At 42.8% G+C, this 25,721-nt stretch overlaps 1 protein-coding gene across 2 annotated transcripts; it reads right to left on the bottom strand.

Annotated features, from left to right (window-relative positions):
* Nucleotides 1–405: 405 nt before the first annotated feature.
* LOC110501811 (signal transducing adapter molecule 2) lies at nucleotides 406–25,721 on the bottom strand. 2 transcript variants are annotated; one of them, XM_021579646.2, is made up of 14 exons: nucleotides 25,515–25,719; nucleotides 22,976–23,060; nucleotides 20,160–20,235; nucleotides 19,198–19,293; nucleotides 14,442–14,588; nucleotides 9,285–9,351; nucleotides 8,907–9,108; nucleotides 8,620–8,714; nucleotides 8,369–8,451; nucleotides 7,770–7,857; nucleotides 7,595–7,649; nucleotides 7,149–7,317; nucleotides 3,356–3,516; nucleotides 406–2,850 (listed from the first exon to the last, which is right to left on the bottom strand). In XM_021579646.2, the coding sequence occupies exons 1-14, from the start codon at nucleotides 25,552–25,554 to the stop codon at nucleotides 2,682–2,684; spliced, it is 1,533 nt and encodes a 510-aa protein (XP_021435321.1). In that variant the 5' UTR covers nucleotides 25,555–25,719; the 3' UTR covers nucleotides 406–2,681. The 2 variants fall into 2 exon arrangements, with proteins under 2 accessions (XP_021435321.1, XP_021435322.1); XM_021579647.2 differs by lacking the exon at nucleotides 19,198–19,293 and having other exon boundaries at nucleotides 25,515–25,721.

Genomic DNA, 25,721 nt, shown 5'->3' with positions numbered 1-25,721 from the left:
TATAGATGCCGTATCTTAATTTGATCATCCTGTTGCAGGTATTTTCCTGCACAGCAGGAAATGCAAACTTGTAGTGTATTCAAAGTTTAAAAGGTGTCCAAAGTTTGTAATTTACACTTTAAATTTCAGACATGATTAGCCCAACGGAAAAAAATTCAGCCCCTACAAAAAAAATGGCCAATAATGATAATTTACATAATTCTCATTTCCAGTTGATTATTTTCCTGCTATGAGAAACTGGGTCAAATTAAGATACAGCATCTGTGTTGCATATAGACATTCATTTTATTATCTTTCTACATCAGAAATGTGTCATTGAACTGTTCTCGAACGACTCAAAAGTATCCCCTCAAACAGCACACACTTACAAGATGTCCATCTGAGTTTTCAGAGAACACATATTGCAACATGAAAAAAACTGCATCCATCAGTAGAAAGCTGTGAACACAGGTACATTTTATTTTAAAGAATATTAGAGTTGACGGTGTTACAAAAGGATTTACAATGATAACACAGAGAAATCTTGAAGTAACAAAACATGGAGTCAGTTATAATAAATCGGTAGTACTGAATGGGAACACTCCCTGGAATATTTTTTAAATATATAGAGTTCTAGATATACAGCAGCTTCAGGGTCAATTCCTTTCCCAAAGATGTTTCCATTTTGATTTTATTTCTAAAGAAAACAAGGCATCCAGTGGTAAATAAACTGTTTACAAAGTTAAGGTGCAATACCGACAATGCCAGAAGATATTTTACATCTAATTTACAACACCTTTTCAGATGCAGATAAAGAAAAGAATAAAGTGGACACAGTTATTATTTTAGTCAGAGTAGACTATCCAGCTAAGGGGGGGGGGGAGTAAATAAATCTGGTCCTCGGTTACACCCAACAGTTTCATTAATTTCAGATGAACATTTTAGGCCAAACAGTTCTCTAGCTATAAAACTTTGTACAATTCACACATTTATCAATGAGCCAGTTCTAACGGTAGCCATTTGTTCTGACACAAATAAAGTAAAACCAAAAAGTATTAAAGGGGAAAGCATACCATACATTTATAAACCATAAAATAATAGCTGATCATATGGATATAATCCAGAGAAAGATAATATACAAGTGATGTCATTTACAATTTCTAATTAAAGGTCCAAATGCAGAGCAAACAGCCATTCCAAAGATAACCATTATTTCCACAAAAGATTTATATGAAAACGTGACCTCCTACAGCCCAGAAACATGAAAAGCACACCGATATTAATTTAATAATTACAAACATCTATTACTAACGTCGATGGTCAAAAGCCTTTTCAACAGAAGAGTGAGTGAAGAAGGACCATAGAAAGATATAGCTAGGACTTGGCTCATTTTCCAATCAATCTCTTATTCCTTGCGATTACAACTTGTTACTCAAGGTATATAGGACATCTACCAAGTTGCCAAGAGCCTTGGCACATGAATGTTGCTAATCAACAACCCTATAATCTGAAGATTCCATTTAGCCTGGTCCCAGATCTGTTTATGCTGTCTTGCCAACTGCATTGTTGTCATTGTCAAGGCAAACATGACAAATTCCATAAGGAGTTGGCAATAGAGTAGAAACAGACAGGCACCCAGGCTAGATTACATTTGCATTACTAAAAAAGTTGTGTATGAAAATGTGCACTAAACCTACAATAGCATTAATTTGGAAAGGCTGCATGGTCACAATTCTAAATGTATTTAACAATGACTTCAGTTCATTTCATAACAAAATCACATCGAAGTTGCACAGAAATGAAAATGATAAAATGTGTCACTCTTAGAACATATTAAACACCCAAAGAGTGTTGCAAGGCAGGCAGTGTATGGGAAGCTAATCTCTAACTGTACCATAGTATCTAATAAAACATGGTACTGATTATAGAACAAGACGACATACCTAGAGCACTCCATAACCTTTGGCCCCAAGAAGGGTCAACTAAAGTGGATGACGCTGTTAGAGAGGGGGATAGAAAAGTCCTGGCCAGGGTTGGGGTCAATTCCATTTCGAATTGACTCGAACCCTGGTCCTGGCCAGCCATGGGTTCCTTCATTTGGACTGATCTCCAGACAGACACCAAACCAGACGGTGAACAGAAAAACAAACATTTAAAAATAGAAGATGATTAAAAAGCAAACAAACAAAAGATATCTCTGAACAAGGACAAATACACACAACATTAATGAAGCAGTTTGGAAATGATCAGCTGATGAGCTGCCCCCTTCACTGTTTTAAAGAGGCAAACCAAGACAAGGAAAAGTACTTATTTCACATACTGTTTCAAAACATTCATCCCTTCCAAACAGGCCGTGGTGGGTGGGTGGTAGGTTGGCATTTGGTCTCCTCCTGTGGGCTCCACACCTCTCAGAAAGACACTGACCTTTGTGACAATCTAGGCGGTGTTCCAAATGACTCTCTTCCCCAAATAGTGTGCTACTGTTGACCAGAGCTCTATGGGTCCTGGTCAGAAGTAGAGCACTACATGGGGAATAGGTTGCCATTTGGGACACAAGCCTATACAAGCATACCTCATACCATTGCCATAATCTTTTCATAAAGGACAAAAGAGGGGGAGGATTGTGTCATTGTACTGTGTCTGTTGGTGGGGATATGCTGCTTCTCACTCAGACAGCCCTGATAGTATTGCACGGCCTGCCTTTATAGGAGAGGCTGCTGATAGTAGGCCTGTTGCTGGTGTGGGGCCTGCTGCGATGGAGCAGCCATTTGATAGGAGGCTGGAGGCAGGTTGGCGTTCTGATAGGCCGACATGTCCATCTGTGGGGCCACACCCATCTGTGGAGGGTATCCGGCAGGTGCATATGGTACACTGCGGTGAAAAGACAGAATGGTACAATATTAGCCACCTACTGCCTAACACAAGCATTAAGACAGACATTTAACCCTCAACACAGGAGCAATGCCACCCCCAAAAATGTAATACTCACAAATCCATGTCTGAAAACACAAACATCCAGACACAAGAACGACCTCACAAAATGGCTGCCATTTAGCTAGCTAGTTGCCTAGTCAGGGCTGGTATACAGAGGAGACGTGTAACCCTGTAAAGTACCAGTATACCGAGGAGACGTGTAACCCTGTAAAGTACCGGTATACAGAGGAGACGTGTAACCCTGTAAAGTACCGGTATTCCCGAGGAGACATGTAACCCTGTAAAGTACCGGTATACCGAGGAGACGTGTAACCCTGTAAAGTACCGGTATACCGAGGAGACGTGTAACCCTGTAAAGTACCGGTATACCGAGGAGACGTGTAACCCTGTAAAGTACCGGTATACAGAGGAGACGTGTAACCCTGTAAAGTACGAGGCTTACCTGTAAGGAAGCTGTGCTGGCTGACCGTTGGGAGATGTGACGTTAGGGTGGAGTGAGTGGAGGGGTCCGGGCTGGTCAGAGCCCATGTAGGCCTGCTGGGCTGGGGGGCCCTGGGGCATCCCTGGAGGCATGTAGGAACCACCAGGCTGACCTGGGTAACCCTGAGAGAGGGAGGAGGGGAGCAAAAAGAGAAAGTTCAATGTGAAATTGGGTAAAACACATTTCATAGTACAGTGTACATTGCATTACTCCACTAAACTATACAACCAACATTACTACAGGTGCAGCCAGGTACACAACAAGGAAGAGATTGTTTCTAAACTGATTTGCAGTGCAGAAAGTGAGGTGGTAAAACAGTCCAAGCATGACCACTGGAATCTCCCATTCGTCTCCAAGGAGGGACTGACAGCCATCATAATGGACAAACAGCACACATGGTCTGCATCTGAAATGGAATCCTATTCCCTTTATAGTTCACTACTTTTGACCAGAGCCCACCATATGATATTTTTTATTTAACTAGGCAATTAATAGGATGCCATTTTGGACACTGGCATAGCTTCTCTGCCTTCACCGAGGCCGCACACACGTATGTGTGTCCCCTTCAAATTAGCGGATTTGGCTATTTCAGTCACACTCGTTGCTGACAGGTGTATAAAATCGAGCTTCCAATCTCCATAGTAGAGGTCGAACGATTATGATTTTCCAACACCGATACCGATTATAGGAGGACCAAAAAAAATCTGATACTGATTAATCAGCCGATTAAAAAACATTTTTTTTAAATATTATATATACAGTGCCTTGCGAAAGTCTTCGGCCCCCTTGAACTTTGCGACCTTTTGCCACATTTCAGGCTTCAAACATAAAGATATAAAACTGTATTTTTTTGTGAAGAATCAACAACAAGTGGGACACAATCATGAAGTGGAACGACATTTATTGGATATTTCAAACTTTTTTAACAAATCAAAAACTGAAAAATTGGGCGTGCAAAATTATTCAGCCCCCTTAAGTTAATACTTTGTAGCGCCACCTTTTGCTGCGATTGCAGCTGTAAGTCGCTTGGGGTATGTCTCTATCAGTTTTGCACATCAAGAGACTGACATTTTTTCCCATTCCTCCTTGCAAAACAGCTCGAGCTCAGTGAGGTTGGATGGAGAGCATTTGTGAACAGCAGTTTTCAGTTCTTTCCACAGATTCTCGATTGGATTCAGGTCTGGACTTTGACTTGGCCATTCTAACACCTGGATATGTTTATTTTTGAACCATTCCATTGTAGATTTTGCTTTATGTTTTGGATCATTGTCTTGTTGGAAGACAAATCTCCGTCCCAGTCTCAGGTCTTTTGCAGACTCCATCAGGTTTTCTTCCAGAATGGTCCTGTATTTGGCTCCATCCATCTTACCATCAATTTTAACCATCTTCCCTGTCCCTGCTGAAGAAAAGCAGGCCCAAACCATGATGCTGCCACCACCATGTTTGACAGTGGGGATGGTGTGTTCAGCTGTGTTGCTTTTACGCCAAACATAACGTTTTGCATTGTTGCCAAAAAGTTCAATTTTGGTTTCATCTGACCAGAGCACCTTCTTCCACATGTTTGGTGTGTCTCCCAGCTGGCTTGTGGCAAACTTTAAACAACACTTTTTATGGATGTCTTTAAGAAATGGCTTTCTTCTTGCCACTCTTCCATAAAGGCCAGATTTGTGCAATATACGACTGATTGTTGTCCTATGGACAGAGTCTCCCACCTCAGCTGTAGATCTCTGCAGTTCATCCAGAGTGATCATGGGCCTCTTGGCTGCATCTCTGATCAGTCTTCTCCTTGTATGAGCTGAAAGTTTAGAGGGACGCCAGGTCTCGGTAGATTTGCAGTGGTCTGATACTCCTTCCATTTCAATATTATCGCTTGCACAGTGCTCCTTGGGATGTTTAAAGATTGGGAAATCTTTTTGTATCCAAATCCGGCTTTAAACTTCTTCACAACAGTATCTCGGACCTGCCTGGTGTGTTCCTTGTTCTTCATGATGCTCTCTGCGCTTTTGACGGATCTCTGAGACTATCACAGTGCAGGTGCATTTATACGGAGACTTGATTACACACAGGTGGATTGTATTTATCATCATTAGTCATTTAGGTCAACATTGGATCATTCAGAGATCCTCACTGAACTTCTGGAGAGAGTTTGCTGCACTGAAAGTAAAGGGGCTGAATAATTTTGCACGCCCAATTTTTCAGTTTTTGATTTGTTAAAAAAGTTTGAAATATCCAATAAATGTCATTCCACTTCATGATTGTGTCCCACTTGTTGTTGATTCTTCACAAAAAAATACAGTTTTATATCTTTATGTTTGAAGCCTGAAATGTGGCAAAAGGTCGCAAAGTTCAAGGGGGCCGAATACTTTTACATCAATAAAATCAATAATGAAACATGTTCAATTTGGTTTAAATAATGCAAAAACAAAGTGTTGGAGCAGAAAGTAAAAGTGCAATATGTGCCATGTAAGAAAGCTAACGTTTCAGTTCCTTGCTCAGAACATGAGAACATATGAAAGCTGGTGGTTCCTTTTAACATGAGTCTTCAATATTCCCAGGTAAGAAGTTTTAGGTTGTAGTTATTATAGGACTATTTCTCTCTATACTATTTGTATTTCATATACCTTTGACTATTGGATGTTCTATTAGGTACTTTAGTATTGCCAGCCTAATCTCTGGAGTTGATAGGCTTGAAGTCATAAACAGCGCAACGCTTGAAGCATTGCAAAGAGCTGCTGGCAAACGCAGGAAAGTGCTGTTTGAATGAATGCTTATGAGCCTGCTGGTGCCCACCATCACTCAGTCAGACTGCTCTATCAAATAATAGACTCAATTATAATATAATAACACAGAAATACGAGCCTTAGGTCATTAATATGGTCAAATCCGGAAACTATAATTTCGAAAACAAAACGTTTATTATTTTAGTGAAATACAGAAACGTTCCGTATTTTGTCTAACGGGTGAAATTCTGGCAAATTAGTTTGCAACGAGCGAACTAAGATCCCCATGTGCAATGCCATGCGTCGGCAGGAGTGGTGTAAAGCTCACCGCCATTGGACTTTGGAGCAGTGGAAATGCGTTCTCCGGAGTGATGAATCACGTGTCAGCATCTGGCAGTCTGATGGCCAACTCTGGGTTTGGTGGATGGCAGGGGAGTGCTACCTGCCCCAATGCATAGTGCCAACTGTAAAGTTTGGTGGAGGAAGAAAAATGGTCTGGGACTGTTTTCCTGGTTCGGACTAGGGCCCTTAGTTCCAGTGAAGGGAAATCTTAACGTAACAGCATACAATGCCACATTGTATGGCAATGCCAATGCCATACAATGTCATTCCAACTTTGTGGCAACAGTTTGGGGAAGGCCATTTCCTGTTTCAGCAAGACAACACCCCCGTGCACAAAGCGAGGTCCATACAGAAATGGTTTGTTGAGATTGTTGTGGAAGAACTTGACTGGCCTGCACAGAGTCCTGACCTTAACTCCATCGAACACCTTTGGGATGAATTGGAATGCCGACTGCGAGCCAGGCAATCGCCCAACCTCACTAATGCTCGTGGCTGAATGGAAGCAAGTCCCTGCAGCAATGTTCCAACATCTAGTGGAAAGCCTTCCCAGAAGAGTGGAGGCTGTTATAGCAGCAAAGGGGGGGACCAACTCCATATTAATGCCCACGATTTTGTAATGAGATGTTCGACGAGCAGATGTCCACATACTTTTGGTCAAGTAGTGTATGTGACAGTGGTCTGTTTTTCCTGACCTGAATGGGGACTTGGGAGGCAGGTGCGTATTGGGGCTGCTGCTGCGGTTGCTGCTGGGACTGCAGTTTGGAGTAGGCTGTGTAGAACGGTGCCTCGTTCATCAGTTTGTTATAGAGCTCCAAGGCCTCCAGCACCTTCACATTCAGCTCAGACAGCTCAGAGTGTTGCCTGCCAGGGAGGGAGGGAGAGAGAGTGGGAGGGGTGGAGATAGAGGTCATCACGACATTAGTAGGACAAAGACTGATGATCGTAGCGGTCATCCAGATACAGTCAATATAAACTATATCAAGTATGTATAAATACATACAATTTGAATAACTCTGTACAACACACATGCCTAACCAATAGAAATAAAACTGACATAAAATAGTATAGCCTCTAACATACAATTGAAAATATAGTCCAATATGAATAATTAATTATACTACAGTTAAATTCATTTTACCTGTCAATGTCTTCCAGCTTGTCATCAATCATTGGATTCATCTGCTCACAAGCACCTGGGTGGGTAAAGCATTGATCAGGTGAGACTGTGTGTCTGTGTTAGAAAATAGTCCAACTGCAGTGTCAGTGAGCATGGCTACTAGGATTTATCAGAGCATTATGTCATTGTTTTATACCCTCCAGTTGGACCAGCTCTTGGCAGTCAGGTGCTGCATCAGCAGGGTCTGTGTTCTGGAGCAGATACAGCGCTCTGTCCATCTTCTCCTGCAGAGACAGAGAGGGAGGAAGAGAGAGGGGAGAGCAAGAAAGGAGAGAGAGGGAGGAAGAGGGGTGGGGATGAGAGAGAGGGAGGGAGGGAGGAAGAGGGGTGGGGATGAGAGAGGGGGAGAAGGAAAGGAACAGAGGGGGAAGAAGGGGGAAGAAGAGAGAAAAAAGGGAAAGGTGGGGATGAGAGCGGGGGAGAAGGGAAGGAACAGAGGGGGAAGAAGAGAGAAAAAAGGGAAAGGGGGGGTGCGAGATGGGGAGAAAGATTCTTGTTATACGATGTTACATTACAACTTTGTATAACAAGCCATGTCAGACTTTATCAACCATTCTAAACGCTTTACTAAGTTACAACTGACAGACTGATGAAGAGGGTTTTCAATGGTCAAACGGTCAAAACTGATGGTGGACTGATTATATCTAAGAAGAAAAGATACATGATGATACAACATGATTTAGGCCTACATGTATGGACGGTCATGCAGTAGGTACGGTACGTAGAAGCACCCACCTCATCTATGAAGACAGGCTCAGGCTCTACGTTGGCTTCTATGCTGGGCTCCTCCGGGGCTGGCGTCTTCTCCACATACGTTACTGTTAGGAGAGGAATTTAAATTTTACACATTTAGCTAACGCTCTTATTCAGAGCCACTTTAGAGTCAGGATTTAAAACATGAAACCAAACACTTGACTAGAAAGACTCTCCGTATGGTGGTACAGGAGTGAGGTATGGTACTGGACAGGAAAAGAGGGGAAACGTACCTAGTTCAGGCTCAGCGTTGAGGTTGGTCGTGACAAAGTTGGATGGGAAGAGACCTACTCCTCTGTGGTTCTCTCCTTTCCACCAGTTTGGGTCACTTTGGCATCAACATGATTAAATCAGTTCAAACATTCTTGTAAGTAAACACTTCCCATTGTAAACTAAATGAATGCATGCATTGCAGAACAACAGACATGTAACTGAAGAACTTTTGTTCCCATATTTGCCTATACAGCAGGCCATCATATGGGTCAGAGCCAGGTTTCCATAGCAGCATGTCGTTAGTTACCTGTCGTCCAGGACGAGGATAAGCTCTCCAGTCTTGAAGGTGAGCTCGTTGTCCTCGGCCGCCTCAAAGTCGTAGAGCGCCCGCAACTTCCGGGAATCCCTGCTACCCCCGCCACCGTTGGTATTGAAGGGGGGATCGGCGGTCACGGTGAGAGGTCGCGTCTCCACATACTGCTTCTGCTCCTGCAGGGACAGCTCGATGGCTGCAGATGGGAGGAGGACAGAGGCAGTGGAACAAAATTGAAATACACTGCTCTACACTGTGTCCTTCTCAATGATTTTAATGTGTCTAATAAATGTTTTAATTAATTCATCAACATGCACAATTCATAATGTAATATGATGTGGTATTCTAGAATCTGTTGGATATTATTTGTACCTTTGGCTAGGTCGTCATCGTCAGATGGTTTACTAACAGCTGGAGTGGTGCCCTTTAGGCTGGACCCCTGTTGATAAGAGGTGGTTGGTTAGAGAGAAGCCTTCCAGAGCAGAGGGGATTTGGGATTAGCTGTGACTGATGCCACCTGTAGGGATTGATAGGTACTACAGGCTTTACAGGCAGTATTTTGGTAGTAAACTGAGAGCGAGTAAAGGCGTCAGCATGCTTTGGTTCGGCTACCCAAACTCAGCTAGGCGAACCAAACAAATGTGCTTACATACTCCCTTAAAAGACCTTGCTTGAAAAATAAGAAAAAAGCAGCAAAAGTACTGTTTGTCCATCTTGAGACGCCGTAGCGTCAGAATTCATCTAAAATAAGAAATCGGTCATTCATTTACGTTTTGTAGATATCTTAGTCACGCAATTTGACATATAACTAAGGTATTTGCTGCAGTATTTCTCAAGCAAAACGGCTGATTAGAAGGTCTTGTGTAGATTGTATTTTCAACCAGCAACTATCAGGAAATAACACTGATCAAATGTTTTAACTGTTTTACAGGGTTAGTTTCATCAGCTGTTGTACAATATCATACAAAATAGGAAAAAACAGAATTTTGACTGCATTGGGCCTTTAATATAGAATAGGACACTCAGCCCACCATTTCAACCAAATTAATAGAGTACCAGACTGTCCCTCAAATACAATCACAAACGGAATTCTAATCCCCTTCTGCTAGCATTCTTATCGGCAGACTCAACAGCCTTGGTTTCTCAAATGACTGCCTCGCCTGGTACACCAACTACTTCTCAGACAGAGGTCAGTGTGTCAAATCGGAGGGCCCATTGTCCAGACCTCTCGCAGTCTCTGGGGGTGCCACAGGGTTCAATTCTCGGGCAGGCTCTTTTCTCTGTATAGATCAATGATGTTGCTCTTGCTGCTGGTGATTATCTGATCCACCTCTATGCAGACGACACCATTCTGTATACTTCTGGCCCTTCTTTGTGACACTGCTAACTAACCTCCAGACAAGCTTCAATGCCATACAACTCTCCTTCCGTGGCCTCCAACTGCTCTTAAAAAGCAAGCAAAATAAAATGCATGCTCTTCAACCGATCGCTGCCCACATGTCCATCATTACTACTCTGGACGGTTCTGACTTATGAATATGTGGACAACTACAACTACTACAAATACCTAGGTGTCTGGTTAGACTGTAAACTCTCCTTCCAGACTCACAGTAACCTCTCTGGGATATTTGGGATGGTAGCGTCCCACCCCGCCAACTGCCAGTGAAAGTGCAGGGCGCCAAATCTCATAATTAAAATTCCTCAAGCATTCAAGTATTTTACACCATTTTAAAGATACAATTCTCGTTAATCCAGCCACAGTGTCGGATTTCAAAAATACTTTACAGGGAAAGCACCACAAACGATTATGTTAGGTCACCACCAAGTCACAGAAAAACACAGCCATTTTTCCAGCCAAAGAGAGGAATCACAAAAAGCAGAAATAGATCAAATTAATCACTAACCTTTGATGATCTTCATCCGATGACACTCATAGGACTTCATGATACACAATACACAAATGTTTTGTTCGATAAAGTGCATATTTATATCCCAAAATCTTATTTTACTTTGGCGTGTTATGTTCAGTAGTTCCAAAACATGAAGTGATTTTGCAGAGAGCCACATCAATTTACAGAAATACTCAAACATTGATAAAAGATACAACTATTATACATGGAACTTTAGATAAACTTCTCCTTAATGCTACCGCTGAGTCAGATCTAAAAAAAACTTTACGGAAAAAGCATACCATGCAATAATCTGAGTAAGGCACTCAGAGACCAACAAGCAGAAAAGATATCCGTTATATTGTATAAGTCAGAAATAACATTACAAATATTCACTTACCTTTGATGATTTTCATCAGAATGCACTCCCAGGACTCCCAGTTCCACAATAAATGTTTGATTTGTTCGATAAAGTTCATCATTTATGGCCCAATAGCTCCTTTTGTTAGGGCGTTTGGTAAACAAATCCAAACACTCGTGCAAGTCCAGCCGAAAGGACGGAAGAAACTTCCAAAAAGGTTATATTATAGGTCATAGAAACATGTCAAACGAAGTATAGAATCAATCTTCAAGATGTTTTTATCATAAATCTTCAATAATGTTCCAACCGGAGAATTAATTTGTCTGTAGAAAAGCAATGGAATGCAAGCTAACTTTCACATGACCACGCATCACGAGCTCATGGCAATCTGCCAGAATCCTGGCTCAGTCCTCTCTCACTCGGCCCCCCTTCACAGTAGAAGCATCAAACAAGGTTCTATAGACTGTTGACATCTAGCGGAAGGCCTTGGAAGTGCAACATGACCAATATCCCACTGTATCTTCGATAGGCTATGAGTTGAAAACCTACAAACCTCAGATTTCCCACTTCCTGGTTGGATTTTCTCAGGTTTTCACCTGCCATATGAGTTCTGTTATACTCACAGACATAATTCAACCAGTTTTTGAAACTCAGCACGCGCTCCAGCAGGTGTATCTCACTGATCATCCCTAAAGCCAACACCTCATTTGGCCGCCTTTCGTTCCAGTTCTCTGCTGCCTGTGACTGGAACGAATTGCAAAAATCGCTGAAGTTGGAGACTTTTATCTCCCTCACCAACTTCAAACATCTGCTATCCGAGCAGCTAACCGATCGCTGCAGCTGTACATAGTCTATTGGTAAATAGCCCACCCATTTTCACCTACCTCATCCCCATACTGTTTTTATTTATTTATTTTTATTTTTCTGCTCTTTTGCACACCAATCTCTACCTGTACATAACCATCTGATCATTTATCACTCCAGTGTTAATCTGCATAATTGTAATTATTTGCCTACCTTCTCATGCCTTTTGCACACAATGTATATATAGACTCCCCTTTTTTCTACTGTGTTATTGACTTGTTAATTGTTTACTCCATGTGTAACTCTGTGTTGTCTGTTCACACTGCTATGCCTTATCTTGGCCAGGTCGCAGTTGCAAATGAGAACTTGTTCTCAACTAGCCTACCTGGTTAAATAAAGGTGAAATAAAAAAAAAATAAAATCATTCTGAGTGTTTTCTATCCAAATATACTAATTATATGCATATTCTAGCTTTTATGGCTGAGTAGCAGGCAGTTTACCCTGGGCACCTTATTCATCCAAGCTACTCAATACTGCCCTCCAGTCACCAAGAAGTTAAGCATCTCCAATCCAAAATTAAATCTAGAATCGGCTTCCTATTTAGCAACAAAGCATCCTTCACTCATGCTGCCCAACATACCCTAGTAAAACTGACTATCCTACCAATGCATGACTTCGGCGATGTTATTTACAAATTAGCCTCCAACATTCTACTCAGCAAATTGGATGCAGTCTATCACAGTGCCGTCCGTTTTGTCACCAAAGCCTCATATACTACCCACCAATGCGACCTGTATGCTCTCGTTGGCTGGCCCTCGCTTCATATTTGTCACCAAACCCACTGGCTCCAGGTCATCTATAAGTCGGTGCTAGTTAAATCCCCGCCTTATCTCAGCTCACTGGTCACCATAGCAGCACCCACCCGCAGCACGCGCTCCAGCAGGTATATTTCACTGGTTACCCCCAAAGCCAATTCCTCCTTCGGCCGCCTTTCCTTCCTGTTCTCTGCTGCCAATGACTGGAAACTGCAAAAATCACTGAAGCTGGAGACTCATATCTCCCTCACTAGCTTTAAGCACCAGCTGTCAGAGCAGCTCACAGATCACACCTGCACATAACCAATCTGTAAATAGCCCAACCAGTTGAGAACAACTTCTCATTTACAACTGCGACCTGGCCAAGATAAAGCAAAGCAGTGCGACAAAAACAACAGAGTTACACATGGGATAAACAAACATACAATCAATAACATAATAGAAAAATCTGTATACAGTGTGTGCAAATTAATTAAGGAGGTAAGGCAATAAATAGGCCATAGTGGCAAAGTAATTACAATTTAGCAATTTACACTGGAATGATATATGTGCAAGTAGATATACTGGTGTGCAAAAGAGCAGAAAAATAAAAACAAATATGGGGATGAGGTAGGTAGTTGGATGGGCTATTTACAGATGGGCTTTGTACAGCTGCAGAGATCGGTAAGCTGCTCTGACAGCTGACGCTTAAAGTTAGTGAGAGAGATAGAAGTCTCCAACTTCAGTGATTTTTGCAATTCGTTCCAGTCATTGGCAGCAGAGAACTGGAAGGAAAGGCAGCCAAAGTAGGTGCTGGCTTTGGGGATGACCAGTGAAATATACCTGCTGGAGTGCGTGCTAAGGGTGGTTGTTGCTATGGTGACCAGTGAGCTGAGATAAGGCGGAGCTTTACCTAGCAAAGACTTATCGATGACCTGGAGCCAGTGTTTTTGGCGACGAATATGAAGCGAGGACCAGCCAAGGAGAACATACAGGTCGCAGTGGTGGGTAGTATATGTTCTTGGGGTGTTACTACAGACCCAGGTTCGATCCCAGGCTATGTCACAGCCAGCCAACAGGGAGACCCATGAGGCGGCGCACAATTGGCCCAGCGTCGTCCGGGTCCCGGAATGGTTTGGCCAGCCGGGATTTCCTTGTCTTATCGCACTCTAGCGACTCCTTTTAGTGGGCCAAGGGTCTGGAAGCTGTTTTCGGTCGTCAGCTGGACAGTGTTTCCTCCGACACATTGGTGCGGCTGGCTTCCGGGTTAAGCGAGCAGTGTGTCAAGAAGCAGTGCGGCTTGGCAGGGTTGTGTTTTGGAGGATGCATGGCTCTCGACCTTCACCTCTCCCGAGTTCGGGGGCGAGTTGCAGCGATGGGGGACCAGACTAACTACCAATTGGATATCACGAAATTGGGGAGAAAAAAAAGGGGTAAAAGTTAAAAAATAATTTAAAAAATAAACTTTTTTTAAAGACATTGCGGTTCAAACGGTTTTATTTTCCAGGTGAGGCACATCCAGGCCATCTGGCACCAAAATTATCAAATGAAACAAATAAAAAACAAACTATTTTAGGAAGGGGGTAACAGAGTTAGTAGTGAGAGGAAACTGCCTGGCCTATACAATGATAGAGGCAACACTGGGTTAGGGTGATAGACGATAGGTTGTTGACTACATTACCTGTGACCCAGAGGATGGGAAGACGACCCCTTCCTCTCTCAGAGACTTGATGGTGGCACTGACCAGACTGAGCTGTGGATCTTTCTGGAACCCATCACACCAGTCCACCATCATCCCCTTCAGCTTGTCACACACCTTGCTGTGGGCCTGCATTGGGAATAGTAATAATTATTATTAGGCTACTTATTTGACAGAGGTAGATACAAACAAAACATTGACACAAAGAGCCAGCTGAATGATAATAATGGCGCCCAAGACCAGGCCCAAATCCCTGTCACTCGCGTGAAGAAAAGATGGAGATACAGGGGAAGGTCGAGCTGCCTTGTGAGAATTCAACGGCAAGTGGGTAAACCGCTACTACCATCTGTCCTACTGCCCAAAGTGCAATCACTGGAGAATAAACTGGATGATATTCAATCAAGACTATCCTACCAATGGGACATTAAAAACTAATTTCTTATGTTTCACCGAGTTGTGGCTGAACAACGATATGGATAATATAGAGCTGGCTTGGTATTCAGGACAGAGCAGCTACTTCTGGTAAGACGAGGGGCAGGGGTGTGTGTCTACTTGTCAATAACAGCTGGTGCGCGATGTCTAATATTAAAGAAGTCTCGAGGTATTTCACGCCTGAGGTAGAGTACCTTATGATAGTGTGGTCTACAGCCTATCTACCAAGAGTTCCCATCAATATTATTCGTAGCCATCTATTTACCACCACAAACCGATGTTGGCACTAAGACTGCACTCAACTAGCTGTTTAAGGGCATAAGCAAACAAGAAAAAGCTCATCCAGAAGCAGTGCTCCTAGTGGACAGGGACTTTAATGGTGGCAACCTTAAATCTGTTTTACCTCGTTTCTACCAGCATGTCACATGTGCAACCAGAGGAAAAAAACAACTCTAGACCACCTTTACTCCACACACACAGACAAAGCTCTCTCTCGCCCTCCATTTGGCAAATCTGACCATAATTATATCCTCCTCATTCCTGCTTACAAGCAAAAACTAAAGCATCAGTGACTCGCTCAACACGGAAGTGGTCTGACACAGATGTTACGCTACAGGACTGTTTTGCTAGTAGACTGGAATATGTTCCAAAATTCATCCAATAACATTGGAGTAAATGACCACTGACACGGCCCGCAACTAAAACATGCGGACTCTCCTTCACTGCAGCCGACGTGAGGAAAACAGTTAAACGTGTCAACCCTCGCAAGGCTGCAGGCCCAGACGGCATCCCCAGCCGCGCCCTCAGAGCACGCGCAGACCAGCTGGCTGGTGTGTTTACGGACATATTCAATCAATCCCTATCCCAGTCTGTTGTTCCCACATGCTTCAAGAGGGCCACCATTGTTCCTGTTCCCAAGAAAGCTAAGATAACGACTACTGCCCCGTAGCACTCACTTCTGTCATCATGAAGTGCTTTGAGAGACTAGTCAAGGACCATATCACCTCCACCCTACCTGACACCCTAGACCCTGGGTCTCGACCCCGCCCTGTGCAACTGGGTACTGGACTTCCTGACGGGCCGCCCCCGGTGGTGAGGGTAGGCAACAACATTTCTACCCCGCTGATCCTCAACACTGGGGCCCCACAAGGGTGCGTTCTGAGCCCTCTCCTGTACTCCCTGTTCACCCACGACTGCGTGGCCACGCACGCCTCCAACTCAATCATCAAGTTTGCGGACGACACAACAGTGGTAGGCTTGATTACCAACAACGACGAGACGGCCTACAGGGAGGAGGTGAGGGCCCTCGGAGTGTGGTGTCAGGAAAATAACCTCACACTCAACGTCAACAAAACTAAGGAGATGATTGTGGACTTCAGGAAACAGCAGAGGGAACACCCGTCTATCCACATCGATGGAACAGTAGTGGAGAGGGTAGTAAGTTTTAAGTTCCTCGGCGTACACATCACAGACAAACTGAATTGGTCCACCCACACAGACAGCATCGTGAAGAAGGCGCAGCAGCGCCTCTTCAACCTCAGGAGGCTGAAGAAATTAGGCTTGTCACCAAAAGCACTCATAAACTTCTACAGATGCACAATCGAGAGCATCCTGTCGGGCTGTATCACCGCCTGGTACGGCAACTGCTCCGCCCACAACCGTAAGGCTCTCCAGAGGGTAGTGAGGTCTGCACAACGCATCACCGGGGGCAAACTACCTGCCCTCCAGGACACCTACACCACCCGATGTCACAGGAAGGCCATAAAGATCCTCAAGGACAACAACCACCCGAGCCACTGCCTGTTCACCCGCTATCATCCAGAAGGCGAGGTCAGTACAGGTGCATCAAAGCTGGGACCGAGAGACAGAAGCTGTTTTTCAATCTCAAGGCCATCAGACTGTTAAACAGCCACCACTAACACTGAGTGGCTGCTGCAAACACACTGACTCAACTCCAGCCACTTTAATAATGGAAATTGATGGGAAATGATCAAATATATCACTAGCCACTTTAAACAATACTACCTAATATAATGTTTACATACCCTACATTATTCATCTCATATGTATATACTGTACTCTATATCATCTACTGCATCTTTATGTAATACATGTATCACTAGCCACTTTAACTATGCCACTTTGTTTACATACTCATCTCATATGTATATACTGCACTCAATACCATCTACTGTATCTTGCCTATGCCGCTCTGTACCATCACTCATTCATATATCTTTACGTACATATTCTTTATCCCCTTACACTTGTGTCTATAAGGTAGTAGTTTTGGAATTGTTAGCTAGATTACTTGTTGGTTATTACTGCATTGTCGGAACTAGAAGCACAAGCATTTCCCTACACTCGCATTAATATCTGCTAACCATGTGTATGTGACAAATAAAATTTTATTTGATTTGAGTATACCACCTCAGTCACCGGCTTTATCAATAAGTGCACAATGTCATCCCCACAGTGATAATACGTACATATCCAAAACCAGAAGCCATGGATTACAAGGCAACATCCGCACCGAGCTAAAGGCTAGAGCTGCAGCTATCAAGAAGTGGGACACTAATCTGGATTCTTTCAAGAAATTCCACTATGCCCTCAGAAGAACCATCAAACAAGCAAAGAGTCAATACAGAATTATGATTAAATCCTACTATACCGGCACTGACACTTGTCGGATGTGGCAGGGCTGGCAAACTATTACAGACTACAAAGGGAAACCCAGCCGCGAGCCTACCAGATGAGCTAAGTGCCTTTTATGCTCACTTCGAGGTAAGCAACACTGAAGCAAGCATGAGAGCACAAGCTGTTCCAGACGACTGTGTGATAACGCTCTCAGTAGCCGATGTGAGCAAGACCTTTAAACAGGTCAACATTCACAAGGCCATGGGGCCAGACGGATTACCAGGACGTGTAGTCAGAACATGTGTGTTACAACTGACAAGTGTCTTCAAATACATTTTCAACCTCTCTTTGCCCGAGTCTGTAATACCTACATGTTTCAAGCAGACCACCATAGCGCCTGTGCCCAAGAAAGCTAAGGTAACCTGTCTAAATGACTACCCCAAAGCACTCACGTCGGTAGCCATGTATTGCTTTGAAAGGCTGGTCATGGCTCACATCAACACTATCTCAGAAACCCTAGACCCAGTTCTATACGCAAATCGCCCCATCAGATCCACAGATGACTCAATCTCAATCACACTCCACACTACCCATTCCCACCTGGACAAAAGGAACACCTATGTGAGAAAGCTGTTCATTGACTACAGCTCAGCTTTCAACACCATAGTGCCCACAAAGCTCATCATGAAGCTAAAGACCCTGGGAATAAACACCTCCCTCTGCAACTGGATCTTGGACAGGCTGCTCCCAGGTGGTAAGGGTAGGCAACAACACATCCGCCATGCTGATCCTCACTGGGCCCCCTCAGGGGTGCGTGTTTAGTCCCCTCCTGTACTCCCTGTTCACCCACGGCTGCGTGGCCAAGCACGACTCCAACAGCATCATTAAGTTGGCTGACGACACAACAGTGGTAGGCCTGATTACCGAAAACGATGAGACAGCCTATAAGGAGGTCAGAGACCTGGCAGTGTGATGCCAGGATAACAACCTCTCCTTCAATGTGAGCAAGACAAAGGAGCTGATCATGACTACAGGAAAAGGAGGGCTGAACAGGCCCCCATTAACATCAGCGGGCTGTAGTGGAGTGGGTTGAGTGTTTCATGTTCCTTGGTGTCCACATCAACAAACTATCATGGTCCAAACACACCAAGACAGTCGTGAAGAGGGCACAACACATTTTTCCTCTCAGGAGACTGAAAAAAAAATTGTCATGGGTCCCTAGATCCTCAAAAAGTTCTATAGCTGCACCACCGAGAGCATCCGAGAGCATCCTGAACGGTTGCATCACCGCCTGGTATGGCAACTGCTTGACATCTGACTGTAAGGAGCTACCAAAGGTACTGGAGCGCCAAGTCTAGGTCCAAAAGGCTCCTTAACAGCTCTTACCTACAGCCCATAAGAATGAATAAAATGGCCACCTGGACTATTTACACTGACCCCCCCCCCCCACTAAATATTTTAGTATTTGAGTAACTATTTCTTGAACTGCATTGTTGGTTATGGGCTTATAAGTAAGCATTTCACGGTAAGGTTTACACCGGTTGTATTTGGCGCATGTGACAAATACAATTTGATTTAATTGTTATGCTTGCTCACGTGTGTAAGTCTTAACATCCTCAATTCATCACAAATATTGCAAAAGAAAAAAAACTTGAGACAGCTTCCCTACCCTGCTCAACACAGTTCGGACTTCAGTGGCAAACTCCCGCGAGCAGATTTCTAAGTGAAATATTCTTCCACTGTTATTGACACAGGCAGCCAGCAACTGTAACAGGGAGAAAAGCCAGGTTAGTACAGTAGTCAGTTTAGATTATTTATGAAGAAGTTTCACATTACAGCAAGAGAAGTAGCCCAACGCTTTTATTCTCTTCCACAATTCCACATTTAATTGAATAACATAAATGTATTAACACTAATAAATGTAACACCATTGAAATGATGCATGATTTTATGACAGAGGGAGCTAAAGTTGACTGAGTGAGGAGAGAATTCAAAAAAATGGAACAGCCATGTGACTATATACCCTAATGGTGAGTCAGAGAGAAGGCTCACATGGTCTGAGGCTTAGCCTCATCACTCTATAAAAACTCTAAGCAGCAGAGAGAACAGACCAAAGCAGTAAAACAAATGGATCCAGGGCCATGGATCATCACACTGTGGTTGACTGGCTACCCAGAGCAGGAGAGTTACGAGCTCAGAGCTCTATAACTGCCAAGAGCAGAAGGAGATGGACCACTCTTCCCAAATACTTTATTACGTCAGACTGGAGGGTGTCACTGAGGCTTATGCCTGAACCAATAAATTCACACTCAGACTTTATACAAACAAATTGTTTAAACTCTGCTATGCATTCTATAGAAGGATTCATGACTCATTAACTGTGTCTATGATCTCAGTCACTAAACAAGCTCCAGGGCCTGACACCATGCTGAGACTAAAACACCTGACCTTACACTAACCCCACACCCTATGCAGACCATTTCTCTATTGACATCAGGTTATTCATGTTTAATAAAGCCTATTACACAGTTAAGCAGTAGGTTTTTCAACGGTCTACCAAATGATATGCAGCTTTTGCTCCAGGTGTCTTGAATACCACATTTAATAATAAAGTAAGTTATAAGAACTCACGGTGAGGGCCTGCATGGCAACGTGTGGGACCTTGTGGTTGACTCGCTTCATCACAGACCTCAAGCAGTCCTTGGCTCTGGGAGAAGAATGGCAGGTAGAGACATGGTTATTATGGCTCAAGTAGAAGGTTATTCCTACATGAGTTTTCCAAAAGTATACCATCTTCAATATACAGTTACAGTGCCTTTAGAAAGTATTAATACCCTTTTACTTATTCCACATTTTGTTGTTACAGCTGCAATTCAAAATTGATATTTTTTTTCACCCATCTACACACAATACCCTATAATAGCAAAGTGAAATTATGCAAATTTATTTTACATAATGACACTCCAAATTGAGCTCAGGCGCATCCAATTTCCTTTGATCGTCATTGAGATGTCACTACAACTTGATTGGAGTCCATCTGTGGCCAATTCAATTGTTTGGACATGAAACACAGCTGTCTATTTAAAAAAAAGTTCCCACAGTTGACTGGGCATGTCAAAGCAGAAACAGGAACATGAAGTCCAAGGAAGGGTCTTTAGATTTCAGGGATAGAATTGTGATGAAGCATAAACAGTTGAAGTCGGAAGTTTACATAGACTTAGGTCATTAAAACTCGTTTTTCAACCACTCCACAAATTTCTTGTTAACAAACTATAGTTTTGGCAAGTCGGTTAGGACATCTACTTTGTGCATGACACAAGTAATTTTTCCAACAATTGTTTACAGACAGATTTCACTTATAATTCACTGTATCACAATTCCAGTGGGTCAGAAGTTTACATACACTAAGTTGACAGTGCCTTTAAAGCTTGAAAAATTCCAGAAATTTGTCATGGCTTTAGAAGCTTCTGATAGACTAATTGACATCATTTGAGTCAATTGGAGGTGTACCTGTGGATGTATTTCAAGGCCTACCTTCAAACTCAGTGCATCTTTGCTTGACATCATAGTAAAATCAAAAGAAATCAGCCAAGACCTCAGAATTGTTTTTTGTAGACCACAAGTCTAGTTCATCCTTGGGAGCAATTTCCAAACGCCTGAAGGTACCACCTTCATCTGTACAAACAATAGTACGCAAGTATAAACACCATGGGACCACATAGCCGTCATACCGCTCAGGAACGAGACGCGTTCTGTCTCCTAGAGATGAACCTACTTTGGTGTGAAAAGTACAAATCAATCCCAAAACAACAGCAAAGGACCTTGTGTAGATGCTGGAGGAAACAGGTACAAAAGTATCTATAAACACAGTAAAACAAGTCCTGTATCGACATAACCTGAAAGGCCGCTCAGCAAGGAAGAAGCCACTGCTCCAAAACCACCACAAAAAAAGAGAGACTACGGTTTGCAACTGCACATGGGGACAAAGATCGTACTTTTTGGAGAAATGTCCTCTGGTCTGATGAAACAAAAATAGAACTGTTTGGCCATAATGACCATCGTTATGCTTGGAGGAAAAAGGGGGAGGCTTGCAAGCCGAAGAACACCATCCCAACCATGAAGCACGGGGGTGGCAGCATCATGTTGTGGGGGTGCTTTGCTGCAGGAGGGACTGGTGCACTTCACAAAATAGATGGCATCATGAGGGAAGGAAATTATGTGGATATATTGAAGCAACATCTTCAGACATCACTCAAGAAGTTAAAAGCTTGGTCACAACTGGGTCTTCCAAATGGACAATGACCCCAAGCATACTTCCAAAGTTGTGGCAAAATGGCTTAAGGACAACGTAGTCAAGGTATTGGAGAGGCCATCACAACGCCCTGACCTCAATCCTATAGAAAATGTGTGGGTAGAACTGAAAAGGCGTGTGCGAGCCAGGAGGCCTACAAACCAGACTCAGTTACACCAGCTCTGTCAGGAGGAATTGGCCAAAATTCACCCAACTTATTGTGGGAAGCTTGTGGAAGGCTACCCAAAACATTTCACCCAAGTTAAACAATTGAAAAGGCAAAGCTACCAAATACTAATTGAGTGTATGTAAACTTCTGACCCACTGGGAATGTGATGAAAGAAATAAAAGCTGAAATAAATCCCTCCCTCTACTACTATTACAACCCAAGATTACTCAAGATGACCCAAAGCTGTAATCACTGCCAAAGGTATTTTTTAACTATCAGGGATGTAAATACTTATGTAAATTAGATCTGTATTTCATTTTTAATACATTTGCAAACATGTTTTCACTTTGTTATTATGGGGTATTGTGTGTGTGTGTAGATGTTTATTTAAAAAAAAATATTTAATACATTTTGAATTCAGGCTGTAACAACAATTTGGAATAAGTCAAGGGGTATGAATACTTCCTGAAACACTGTATTTACATTTAGTAGACACTCTTATCCAGAGCGAATGCCAGTGGTGACTGCATACTTTTTCATACAGATATGAATTGCATTTTGAGTCACTGCTATTCAACGCCATAGCTATAAAAAAAAATCATAACCAATAACCTCAACTTGAGTCCTGGAGTTAGTTTAGAGCAGTGGCATTATAACTTGTTCAGCAGGAACCTCATTTCTGGTGAACCCACCGCACCAATAACTACAACCTTAAAATCGGTACATTTCGATTTGTACATCAACAATTAACCTTCAATTAATTAATGTTCGTCGCATATCAAGATGAAACAAAGTTAAAGGTTCATTTAAAAAATAAATAAAGGAAACCAAAACAAATTTACCTAATTATCTTTCAAATGTTTGTAAATTGTCCCATACAATAACCTAACCTGTACTGTTTTTTTTTTTTGTTTTTTTTCCAAAAAATGAAAACATTTTAGAAACAATGCTGATATTTTAGAAATAGGAATTCGCACTTCAACTTACCCATTGGGCGTCTGTCCAACTCTGTCACAGATATCCATAATCAGAGCCCAGTCCTCCACTGTATTGGTTTCATTGGTGGCTTTCTCTGAAAATGTGGTACACCGAGATACATGTGGTTATTTGGGAAAATACAATTATTCCGTATCTGATTTGTGATACAAGATGGCACAGTCACCGTGTTGATTTGCTCAGACCATATGTATTATTACTTAGTCACGCAATATAAATGTGGACATCCCAGACCTGACTTAATTGCTTTCTTTTTCCTTTTTGGATTATGTGATTGGTAGGTATTTTTTTATTACTGCACTTTTTTTGTTGGGAGCTAGAAACAAGCATTTCGCTGCACCTGCAAATCTGTGTACGCGACCAATAGACTATTTTATTTGTGATAAAGCCATTACACATGGCTAACTATATATTTCTGTACAGAGTGAAATTCGTATTATTGTAGCTACAAGGACACTGGGAGATACGAGAGCATCTGTTCCAAAGATGATGGCTAAACTGCTCACCCTAGAGGTGGTTAGCTAGCTACAGTGCATTCGGAAAGTATTCCGACCCATTGACTTGATCAACATTTTGTTTTACACTACAGGCTTATTCTAAAATGTATGACACCCCCATCAATCTACACACAATACCCCATAATGACAAATCAAAAACAAGTTGATTTTTTTACGAATTTGTAAAAAAAAATGAAAAAATGAAAACGCTTTACCTAAAGTATTCATACAATTTACTCAGTACTTTGTTTTAGCACCTTTACAGCCTTGAGGCAGCGATTACAGCCTCAAGTCTTCTTGGGAATGATGCTACAAGCTTGGCACACCTGTATTTGAGGGGTTTCTCCCATTCTTCTCTGCAGATGCTCTCAAGCTTTTGTCAGGTTGTATGGGGATCGTCACTGCACAGCTATTTTCGCATCGAGTTCCAAGTCCGGGCTCTGGCTCAGCCACTCAAGGACATTCAAAAACTTGTCTTGAAGCCATTCCTGTGTTGTCTTGGCTGTGTGCGTAGGGTCGTTGTCCTGTTGGAAGGTGAACTTTTGCTCCAGTTTGAGGTCCTGGAGCCAGTTTTCATCAAGGAGCTCTCTGTACTTGGCTCCATTCATCTTCCCCTCGATCTAGACTAATTTTCCAGTCCCTGCCCCTGAAATCATCCCCACAGCATGATGCTGCCACCACCATGCTTCACCGTAGGGATGGTGCCAGGTCTCCTCCAGACGTGACACTTGGAATTCAGGCCAAAAGAGTTAAATGTTGGTTTCATCAATCTTGTTTCTCATGGTGTGAGTCTTTAGGTGCCTTTTGGCAAACTCCAAGCAGGCTGTCAAGTGCCTATTACTGAGGAGTAGCTTCCGTCTAGCTAATCTACCATAAAGGCTTATTTGGTGGAGTGCTGCAGAGATGGTGGCCCTTCTGGAAGTTTCTCCCATCTCCACAGAGGAATTCTAGAGCTCTGTCAGAGTGACCATCGGGTTCTTGGTCATCTCCTTCTCCCCCGATTGCTAAGTTTGGCCGGGCGGCCAGCTCTATGAAGAGTCTCGGTGGTTCCAAACTTCTTCTATTTAAGAATCATGGAGGCCACTGTGTTCTTGGGGACCTTCAGTGCTGCAGACATTTTTTGGTACGCTTCCCAGATCTGTGCCTCAACACAATCCTGTCTCAGAGCCCTACGGGCAATTCCTTCAACCTCATGGCTTGGTTTCAGCTCTGACATGCACTGTCAACTGTGGGACCTTACATAGACAGGTGTGTGCTTTTACAAATGATGTCCAATCATTTGAATTTACCACAGGTCGACACCAATCAAATTGCAGAAAAACATCAAGGATGATCAATGGAAACAGGATGCACCTGAGCTCAATTCGATTATCATAGAAAAGGGTATGAATACTTATGTAAATAAGTAAATAATGTTTTAAAAACTATTTTCGCTTTGTCATTATGGGGTACTGTGTGTAGACTGAGGATAACATTTTTAAATCAATTTTAGAATAAGGCTGTAACGTAACAAAATGTGTAAACAGTCAAGGGGTCTGAATACTTTCCGAATGCACTGTATATTATATGCATACAACGTTTGCATACAAGACCCTCCTTCCCTTTCAGTAAACCTAAAACTAACCCAACTCATGAATGCATTAAGCTAAATTAACTAACTAGCTAGATAATGTTGTTCTTGTTTAATGTGTGAGCTTGTTGCAGTTTAGTCAGTCTTGTTATTGAAAATCGTTCATTACGATAAAGTGATGACACAACAACTAGCTAACATAGCTAGCACAAAGTCTGGCCGATGACTGTCTGCTACAAGCTAGTTACCGAGTTTACCAAACCGCATAACTAGCTAGCTATGTGGATAATCTCACATTTGGTCAGAACGTAAAGGTAGCTAGCTACAGACATGCAGCCCGGCTAACGTTAGCTGGCTAGTTGTTGTTGTTAGCTTGCGGGCGAGAGGTTTCGCCATGTACGAAGCTACGGTAGTTACGCTAGGTCACTGCTAACCAACATGCCAAATGAAGCGCTCAACTTACCAACATCTTGGTCGAATGGATTCTGCGCAAATAAAGGCATGTCTACTTCTTTAAATAAACCGACGTTGTTGAGAAAGAAAATGTAGCTAGAATATTTATTTCAAGAACGTAAAAAAATCCCTTGCTCATCCATCAAACCCTGTACACTTTCACCAGTTGCTCTTCCGTACAGTTAGGTGGCTGCGAAAATGCCTGAACACATTTGCG

The sequence above is a fragment of the Oncorhynchus mykiss genome, chromosome 22 (assembly GCF_013265735.2).
Source record: "Oncorhynchus mykiss isolate Arlee chromosome 22, USDA_OmykA_1.1, whole genome shotgun sequence".
Taxonomy (NCBI): Eukaryota; Metazoa; Chordata; class Actinopteri; order Salmoniformes; family Salmonidae; genus Oncorhynchus; species Oncorhynchus mykiss.
Note: the sequence above shows the minus strand (reverse complement) of the source record. Positions and strands in the feature narration are given on the sequence as shown.